The 10,498-nt window shown below is 39.7% G+C and overlaps 1 protein-coding gene across 2 annotated transcripts in view; it reads left to right on the forward strand.

The window, feature by feature from the left end:
- LOC125894919 (F-BAR and double SH3 domains protein 1-like) overlaps positions 1 to 5,158 on the forward strand; it is a 43,799-nt gene extending 38,641 nt beyond the window's left edge. For both annotated transcript variants that reach the window (XM_049586610.1, XM_049586611.1), the window contains 6 exons: positions 355 to 499; positions 662 to 762; positions 3,150 to 3,260; positions 3,359 to 3,509; positions 3,613 to 3,668; positions 4,291 to 5,158. In XM_049586610.1, coding sequence (XP_049442567.1) covers positions 355 to 499; positions 662 to 762; positions 3,150 to 3,260; positions 3,359 to 3,509; positions 3,613 to 3,668; positions 4,291 to 4,341 — 615 coding nt within the window. In that variant the 3' untranslated portion in view covers positions 4,342 to 5,158. The remainder of the gene's footprint in view (positions 1 to 354; positions 500 to 661; positions 763 to 3,149; positions 3,261 to 3,358; positions 3,510 to 3,612; positions 3,669 to 4,290) is intronic.
- The last annotated feature ends 5,340 nt before the right edge of the window (positions 5,159 to 10,498 follow it).

The raw sequence follows: 10,498 nt of genomic DNA on the forward strand, positions 1-10,498 counted from the left end.
GCTTACGTTTCTTGAAGAAGTTTCGCCTCTCATCCACTGAACTGAAGAAGCTTCTTGGATGAGAGGCGAAATGTCTTCAAGAAACACAAGCAAGTCCAGTTGCCTACAATATAGCATATGCAGATGCTAGTTTGCATAAGATGGGGGAGCTAGGAATTTAAGGCTGCTGTCACTGTGCTGTTGGTCCTGACAATGGCATTGTGAACTCTCAATCCTGGCAGAAGCAGGTAGAGTGCAAGGTGAACAGCTTTCAGGTCCAGGATGTCTGCAAATGTTTGTTGACTTATCAGGACATTATCAGCTTATCAGTGACTCACCTGTGTCTCTATAATACCTGTTCCTGTCTCTGTCCAGGTGTGTAACTCATGTGGTCAGGTGGGGTATGTTCCTGAGCGTTATGTGCAGTTCCTGTGTCTGCCAGCAGAGGATGCTGCTCAACTGGACAGTTCTTTCAGCTCCACGTCATCTACTGGGAATAAAGACAGGGGAGGGAGCAGAGGTCAGTGTGTATGTTACAGCTGAATATATCAATTACATGTTGTATTTGATACACAGTCACATGTAAGCATGTAATGTGTATGCACAAATGATTCATAATAAGCTGATGATGTCATGTGAGTGTGTTTGTTAACAATCCAGTTTGATTTGAATCCTTTGTCAGGTGTAGCCAGAGCTCTGTACTCCTACCAGGCCCAGAGTGCAGAGGAGCTGTCCTTCCAGGAGGGGGCACTGATTCACCTGATCCGCTGTCGACATGCAGAGGTGTGTGTTATCTATGCCAATGTAAGGGCTGAATCAGAGAAATGCAGTCTTCTGCTGCCTAAACTAAGAGGACACAACAAATCCCTATAATCCCACAATCTATCATGCTCCACTTAATTGTAAAGTTGTAAAATGATTTATCAAGCAACATTGACACATCAGATTCAGCTGTCAGGCTTATAGAGAGCTGAAGTCATGGTGTCACATCCAGGCAAATCTCAGAACCCAATGGCTCCTGGTCTGACAACAATTTAGCCTCAGGTGATAACAGCTCATATTTTTGGAGATGTGGTGTAGCCACTGGGCCAAGACTCCCTCTTCTCTGTGCTGGTCATTGTTTCCTGCTCTCATTGTTTACGAACAGATTTCTGTATATGAATGCAGAAGAATTTAAAAAAAGGTATAACGCTAAATTTTCCTCAGTAAATAGTTGATGGGTTCTAATATTGCATTTCAGCCAATGTGTTCCACCTCTCCACACAGACTGTTTAAAGCTCGCTCAAACTTGATTGGTCAGTACTACTTGGACTGCAAACAGAAACCAGCTCTTCTGATATCATAAGGTTGTCCTATTGCCCACAGATTCTGCATACATATGCAAATATCTGCTCATATAGATTACATTCAGGGTCGTTTCTGCTCCACTAGCTTCTGTAACTCAACTGAATCTCTCACTCAGCATCTCTTTCATCGGGTCTGTCTGACAATATGAAGTGAGTTCATGTGAAGTGTGAGGTGTGCTTTTTGAAGTTAAAATCTTTGGGAATTTAACAAAGTAAAATAATGATAGATTTTTTTTGGCATGCAAAAAACTGCAGCTCTCATAAAAATAGCAACACTTAACATCATCACAACTTGGTTTTGTCCATATCCAGAAAACTCACCAGCTCCTCTGAAAACCTCAAAACTGTTCAGTCCTATCTGTCCTGCTGTAACAGATTTGGATTTGCCTCTTTAGTCGAGTTTTAATGTTTTACCAATAATGGCTAGGGCTTATGGGAAATGCTGTTTGGAAGTAGCCTCCGAAATAAGAAAGCTTGAATAAACAACAATATTAGATTTTGTTTTAAAGACCTTACTTATCTAAACATATGGATCTTATCTTACACCCAGTGCAAAGTGGTGCACAGCACAGAGAGTTGTCAGTTTTCTGACCGATGCAGGTACATTTTCACAGCCAGCACCCAAGCAGGCAATGTGGCCATGGGTGTGTAGGTCGTGTAGTCAGGCATATTGTTGGCATATTGCTATATTGAGGCAGCAGAAAGCGACTGAGCAGCTTACCAACAAAAACCTGGTCTAAAGTCAGAATGACACAGTTTTTTCCTACTTTTTAAAGGGCACATTATTCAGATAATAAGATGTGCTTACATAGGTTCACAACATGTGTTCACTCTGCTTGTTACACACACAGGGAGGGGATGGGTTGCAGGTGGGTGAAATAATACATCATTAATGAGGAAAATGTGAACGCAGCAGAGCTGCAGAGCTGCTGTCAGACTCCTCATTGAGAGAGACACTGCACATTTATGCAGAAGGAGCAGCATAGCTTTGCTGATAATTTCTGAAGCTACAGTTTAGTTCTGTTTCCTCTTTCAAGTTTATAACTGCAGTTTTTATTTTTGGTGCTCAAATGTCCCACCATATTTGCTGCAGTGCCATTACTGCTCTTACTACATTACTCTCAGCAGACAGTGCAATGCAGTAAATATAACCCTTTGCCCCTTGTATCTTACATTGCACCCAGATTATGCTCCATTTAGCCAGCAAAAGTGGAGTTGGACACGCCTTAAACGCACTTGTGCCATGCACTTTAGACGACATGCTGTAGATCGTTAACCACACAACATACTGTTGAGCAAGGCTTTTAAGTAATTTATTTAATTACAAATATCATTGAAATTTTGAATATGGTTTTGTTACTTTTGGAACACAGCTTGGGTTTACTTCAGCTATCTATTGCTGTTTGTAGACCAGGCTCCACTTTTATCAGTCTCAGCATGACTTCGTGCTCATTGTGATTATTTGTATTGTAATATTCTCTCATAGTTTTTACTGGCTCTAGTATTAAAATGAGCTTTCAGCCACATCTCAATGTCTTTACAAGCGAAGTATGCTCCCAGTTGTGATGGAATTCAGTTGTCATCACATGACAGAACGATTACAACTGAGTAAACTCTATTCTGTGATGAAGGCCATGAGGTGTGGATGAAAGCTCTGAAAAAAAAGCTAGTAAGTGGACTTTGAGTTTCGATTATTTTGTGGAAGGCATAAATGGATTGATGAGGTAGTGCTGGACTTGGTTATTGTCACACCATCTTTTCTGTTGTTACCTTTTCATTTCATGTATCCCTCTACAATACCTGTGTGAATGTTTTACTTGACAGGTGGATGACGGCTTTTGGGAGGGAGAGCTGAATGGACGGATCGGTGTCTTCCCATCATTGGTAGTGGAGCTCGTCCATGATGAAGGGGAGGAGGAAAGGGAAGACGAGGAGGTGAGACTGTATTCCCTTAATGGTTCATGAATAAATTATTACATGACACTAAAAGCAAAGCTTTATCTCACTTACCCTCTGACTTCTGCCCAACCCAGCCTCTCCCCACCCCAACCATGCCTCCCTTCTCTCCCCCCATCCCAACCTCTCCTGACCCTGGCTGTAGTTCAGCACTCAGTGCTACCCCCCCTGGCTGTGTGGAGGATAAACAGCAGGTCTTTCCTCCAAAGCTCACAGACAACTCAGTAGGTGAGTAATGTCAAAGCAGAGTTTTTGTCTCATCCTCCGCTTGCATTCTGATGTCACTATTTCCGACATGAGATAGCTAAGTGTGTTTGTGTTGTCACATCAGAGTCTGCAGGCAGCAGCCACAATTCTCCAGATCTCTCTAGCGGTCGACTAAGACCGGTATGTGCCCTTTCAACAAAAGAATATTATGTGTATTTATGAATAGTTTTGGGCATATCATAGAATGCCCTCGATAACAAAATGGTTAGGGATGCACTGATTTATCGGCCAGACACCTGTATCAGTATCACCCGTATTGTTGACTGTCATCGGCCTGTCTGGTATATAAGATGGCATTCACCAATGGCAGTGGGCGATATTATTCTGTTGTGCCGTATCAGTTTTGCGCAGGCTAGAAAGCAGAACTTGAGACTAACAACATCCCGTCATCTGGGGGACAATAGCAAACATATTTGGGATGAACAGAGATCTTTTCTGGGATGCCATCGGGACAAGGGACACAGTAAACTCAGTATCAGCACATCAGGGGACACACCCTATTATTTACCTGATAATGCTACATTGTGAACCATAAATCTGTGTTGACAATACTGGCCATCAGCCAAAATGTTATTCAAAAATCATTGGTATGGGCCCAGAATTTTGCAATCAGTGCATCCCTAAAATGGATAAATGAAGATTGGTAAATGCTAAATATACAGGTAACTGTAGAAATTATCTTTTTACTGACAGGGATCAGTGATAATCAACACATCTCTCTCCTCCCTCTGTACTGTTTCAGTGTCGAGCACCTCCTCCTCCTCCAACACAGAAGCCTTCACCCCAGCCTTGACATAAGACTGGAGTCACTGAGATTACACTGAAGAATACATGACTCAGACATGACTGTTGTGCCTTTTGTTGTAGTGTTAAATAAACAATTTATATTTGTTTGTCAGTATTTGTTAGGTTTTTTCCATTGGTCAACTTATAAGTTATAAGTTAATAGTAGCATAATCAGTCACTTTACTTCAGATCCGTTGAACCACCCTCCATGTGACACTTTTACATTTAATCAGAATTCTAATTCATTTCTAAAACATCTGGGAAACAAATAATGAATATTTACAGTTGTAGCATACGAAAAGTCAAGTGGTGTGTAGCTGTCTCTTTACATGCAACTGAGCTCTATCATTGAGTAAACAGATGATGACCTTTGATTAAGTGTTATATTTAAGTTCATATTATATTCAATGCATAACAACAGTACAGAGCAACTAATAAACTGTACAATGAACCCAAATAGTGAACATAATAACTGCAGTTTGTGTAAAGCAGAGCAGATTATTTCCCCTGAGTACTGCTTCCTGTTTTCCTGATATTTTTAGTAACTTTTTTCTACAACTCTCTGTCTGTATTGTGCTTTTTTTTAAACAATCATACGCAGCCTATATTCTCATATTGTACTGTAACTGTACTGTACCATGTTTATTTGGATTAGCAAGTTTACTGTTGAAGTCACTACCTGCAGATTTTAATATTTTATTTGTAAAAGAAATGAGACTATTGTGATGTAAATTGATGTGTTCTACATGTTCTCTTCACTGTAGTATTCTTTAAATATTTTTCGAATAGTGTTTTAGCAATGAATTAAAAGCCACAAAGTATAAAGAAACATTTACAAAGAAAATCACACATTGTTAAGCATATTGTTTTGAGTTTGAACTGCACTGTTTCATGTTTACCTGCTGTGCTGGCTGCCATTTAACCTGCTTTACTAATGTTGCTTCTAAAGCGCTGGTCCCCAACCTTTGAATCCTGACCTGACCCCCGTTAGGGGTCACCAAAGCTTCGCAGGTCCTTCTTGATTTTAAGGGGTTTAAGAAAAATGATTTAAATTATTCACAGCAGGCCAAATAGCCTTTCATTCATTTCTGTGAAGATAACTAAATGAAATTGTTAATTTTCAAGATCAGATCATTATTCATGATATCAACTTGAAATTAAATCTCACAGGATAAAGGCACGATGAAGACCTGAACACAAACTATATTCACAAAGCCCTCACTCTCTGCTGAACAGCCTCGTCCTGCATTACTAAAGTACATAGTTAAACCAAAGAGCTAACAGAACAATTGCCAAAGGTCACAAAGAAGTAAACAATATTTAAACATGTTAGTTGGACTGAAATTGTACCAAATCAAATTTCTCAAAGTCAGACTAACACACTCAGATAACGTGATATGGGGTTGTATTACTCCTGCACGTATATACAGTCATCCATCCATCCATTTTCTAACCGCTTAGCCTCTTGGGGGTCACGGGGGAGGCTGGAGCCTATCCCAGCTGACACTGGGCGAGAGGCAGGGTACACCCTGGACAGGTCGCCAGACTATCACAACACGTAGAAACAGATAACATTCACACCTATGGACAATTTAGTCACCAATTAACCTTTCCCCAACCTGCATGTCTTTGGACTGTGGGAGGAAGCCGGAGTACCGGGACAAAACCCACACTGACACAGGGAGAACATGCAGGAACCAGGAACCCTCTTGCTGTGAGGTGACAGTGCTAACCACTACACCACCGTGCTGCCCCATATACAGTCAATCAGACCCAAACTGGCCTAGGTGCTCTGCGCACGCTCCAGTGTCTGCACTGGGCTTTGATCTGGAAGTCAAAAGCATTAAATGTGTAACGGAAGAAGGAAGCTGTTAACAGCATGGCAAAATCTACATCCACAGCCATGCATTTTTGGATGGACAAGGAGAGACCATCCATGCTGTGTCAGCTGAAAGGGTTAAATATTTTGAAATATATGGCTAACTTATTTGTTAATTGGTCTGGGATGTAATAGGTCAACCGGAAAAAGGTCCAGTACCAACAAGCTAAAAGGGGCCATATTATTGCCAGTGTAGTCAGACATACTTCCATCAATAAATACATTCCCCTCTCGTGCTTGTATTCAGTAATCCAGACAGTAGTCCGATTAAATGGCTAACTGTGCATTAAGTGAGTGTCTGTGGAGCAGCTTCAGACTTTATACTTGATGACATCACAAGTCTGAGACTTACTCCCTTGTTTCTGGCTTTGAGAGAGTAGCTCATGTTCACAAATACTGATTGATACTGATTTCTAGACCATGGAAACAACATTGGAATTCTTAATTAAGGTGGTGTCCCCTTTTATGTTTTATGGATTTAATTAAACACATTTTTTAGAGAGGCTCATTGTGCATTACACTCATAGTACGGCTATTAATATGACGTGCTGGTGTTTTATACAGTTCAGTACTACCTGGACCCTTAACTGATGTCATCAAGCTCAACAAGGACAAAACACACACTCACACAGGTCTGAAAAGCAAAATTCTGGTATTTATTCCATTAGAGTAAATTATGATACATTTGCATATTTACAAGTCTCTCACATTACTAGCATGTGTAGTATACTGTACAGATGTTCCAGGCCCTGCTAGTGAGGATAGATACATTGAACATCTTCAAAAACAACACCCACAGGGAGATCACAAACCCCTTGATTTTATGAGGCTGAATAATGAGTAGCTTTTGCACTTTTCAGTGGTGCTTCATTATGATTAGTTTAATAGCTGCTGCGCTGTGCGATGTTGGACATCTCACCATTTTGGTAGAATTGTCACATTGTTTTTGCATTTATAATAAATAACTTGCAGCAACATGGTGCATATATTACAAACGGACCAAAATGTGTTTAATATGTATCCATCTGTCAAAAAACAAAATGTGTATTTTCACGAGCCAAGAAGATACCAGTGTTGATGTCGTTGTGTCAACCTAAAGTACAAACAAAGATACAAACAACTAAATTGAAAAGTGGAGAAAAAACCAACAGCCCCCCGTTCCTGAATGTCAATACTCATACATTTTGAATATCATGCTGCTGGTGTGTGAAACCTTGGGCTGATTGTGACATTGAAACATTCAGAAGCGTGATAGTCCCAGTGTGGATCTTTAACCAAATATGTAATTTAAAAATAATACTATAACCATAGTCAGTCTCTGGAGATTCAACATAAAGCTTTTTGATCATTTTGGTTTGTTTATTTTTTATTATTTGTTTATTAGCATGTTTGCCTTTATTGGATGGGACAAATTTTAGAGATTTTAGAGAGAGGGGGATGACATGCAGCAAAGGGCCAAGGGTTAAAATCGAACCTGCACATAACCCTTGTGCATGGAGTGCCTGCTCTACTAGCTGAGCTAGTGGCCCAAAATTTGCTGGATTTTTAACTTTGCTTTATAACTTAATTAACTTCTGAATTAGTTCCAAGGATATTTAGTACGCAGCAGTACCTCCTGACTTCTAGGCCACAGTTCCTTTTAAAGGACACAGATTATTGCTAAAACCATTTACTGGCTTATTTTTCACGCTAGAATTACCAGACAATGTGTACGTTCATTTTTTGATTCTACTTGGTTTAACCTCCCACGACCCTGCATCCTCATATCAGGACATTATGTTCTGGGTATGCTGCACTGTATATTTTATTCTGCTTAACTGAGACCTGTTGTCCTCATTTGTGGACACTTTTATGTGCCATCTTGATCCCGATACCAAAGTAGACAAGGTACAAAAGCTATTCAAATTTTATGGTTGAATTATTGTTTGTAGTTGATATTGTGAACACATTTAACCAATTTTATCAATAGTAACAAGCTGAGAGGCTGTTGATTGGGAAGTACTTGTTTGAGGACATTGGCACTTTATTATTTTATTATTGCAGCATTTCACACAGGCCAATTAAGTGTGACGGACTGTTCCTACACTTAAACAGGACATTCCTATGGAGCTATGGAGCAGGGAAAATTAATGTACTTACAATTTTGCAGTGTTGCTGTTGCACAGCTATGTTCAGGTGTTGAAATAAACACTTCTGAACAGTTTTAGACTTGAACAGTGTCCCCTAACCGATAGAGTGACAAACACTGAACAAATGTTGCACTTTGTAACTTTCTTTTTGCACAACGGTGTTCAGGTGTTGAAATAATCAGTTTTCTCCTATTATACACATGACTATTGAAGATAAACCCATTGTTACCATATGAGGACTTTTTTCCCTTCAAAAACCACTTACTGTTCACTTGTTTTATAATCATCAGGTACTTCTCATCCCAAATAGCTAAGAGAAGAATGCATACCAAACAAAAGCTGGGGTCTCAAGAGGTTACGCAGAATTTAGAAATACCATCAATATTCAGCATTGTAAAAAATCTTAAAATCTTGTTCGTCCTTTAAATAAGTTAAGATAATCTTTTAAAGATATTCTTTCCAATGCATGTCAGCTTGTGTCAAACATTTTTTTTCAATCAAATGATTTTTTTTCATGGCCCTTCTTCTGTAGATACTTTGAGAAAACTGAAAAGAAGGGCAGAAACTATGCTGTCAGGAGTAAATATACTAAACATGGTATTCAGTAACCACCTGTTTGGTTTCACATGCACAACCTTATTACTTGACCTGGTTCATACTCCATGTCTTGGTGACCGCATGAAACTGGCAGGAATGACCTTTGACTTCAACTTTGAAAAGTTTCACATTTAAACTGCAGTTTATTGGAGGGGAGAAAATCGAGATGCAGAGCTTCTCATAGGTCTGTGTTGAATAATATGGCTACCGATTGCTGCACCATTAAGACATCTCAAATCTTTTTATATACATGAGTCGCTATTTGCAATGCAGTGTACATACATGGTGCATTTAGCTGATTGTTATAGTGCTAAGATGGCTTCTGATATAGTGCATAGGTAAAAAAACAAAACAACATGGTCCTCTTAACACATACCCCTAGTCATGTACAAAATAATTATCCTTGTAAATGATTCTCCAGCAGGTTAACACATGAGCACATGTTGTGTTGAAAGGCAACAGCTTGTTGTTAATAGAATAAATATGTCAGTGACTGCTCAGAAGTTTAGGAGCATATTTACTGTAAAAGTGAAGTTTGGGGGATGGAAATACACTTTGATGGGGAGGGCATGATGCATTTGGTGACCAGCAGAGGGTGACACACAATCTTTCATGATCACACTTTGAAACTTGGTCTTTATAGGATAGAGACATTCTGTCCACATGTCAGCTTCAGAAAAAAGAAAAAAGGTCAGACAGCCAAACAGAGGATGGTTGAAAAAAAATTTTGAGGGTAAAAGAAAGACACGTAGTAAGAAGGAAAGTGGGTCAGCAGACTACAGGCCCCATGGTTGCTTTCCCATAAAGGCCAGGAAATGATGCTGACCTCTGAACTGAAACCTTTTGAACTGTGTGTGATGAACTCCTTCTGTTCAAACCAGTCTCTTGAGAAGGGGTCTCCAGGGCAGGAGGCTCGGTTGTATACCGGGACGAACGCCAGCAAATCTTAACAAATACAGATTCCCCTCTAGTGTTTGATGTTACCATGGTGTTTCTACTGACAAACATGCCTTGCTGTCTTAAAGGTTCAGTTCACTCAAATTATATAAATCACATACACACTTTCTTACTCAATCCTAATTCTATCTGGTAAGGACATTTTACTCACTTTCACTTTTTAGGTGGTAAAAATTTCAGGGACAGGTATCTGACAGCCTGAGCACATATAAATCAAAACTATTTGCATGGCCAAGCATGAAGCAAAATGATTTCAGTAGCCCATTTTACAGAGAGATTGCCATTGCCATTATATTCTATAGGAACCGCTACCAAGTCCCTTCTTTATGCCACATTTTTACACAGAACTAAACAACAGCATCATCATGCTGTTTCAGTGTGTGATGTCAGACAGCATGCCAGCATCACAGATGGAAAAGTAACATGACATGTAACATAACAGCATTGGCCTCTAGTGTGACATCTAAATAACTGTTTCTAAACAATAACAAATAATGGCATTACCATGGAAATAACAATCATTAACCACCACTGTTATATAGTGGCTGATCTCTTCTTCTGCTGGGAGAGTAAGGAGCTCCCGGACCTCACTGATTTCCCAA

Source organism: Epinephelus fuscoguttatus, linkage group LG9 (genome assembly GCF_011397635.1).
Source record: "Epinephelus fuscoguttatus linkage group LG9, E.fuscoguttatus.final_Chr_v1".
In the NCBI taxonomy this organism is placed as follows: domain Eukaryota; kingdom Metazoa; phylum Chordata; class Actinopteri; order Perciformes; family Serranidae; genus Epinephelus; species Epinephelus fuscoguttatus.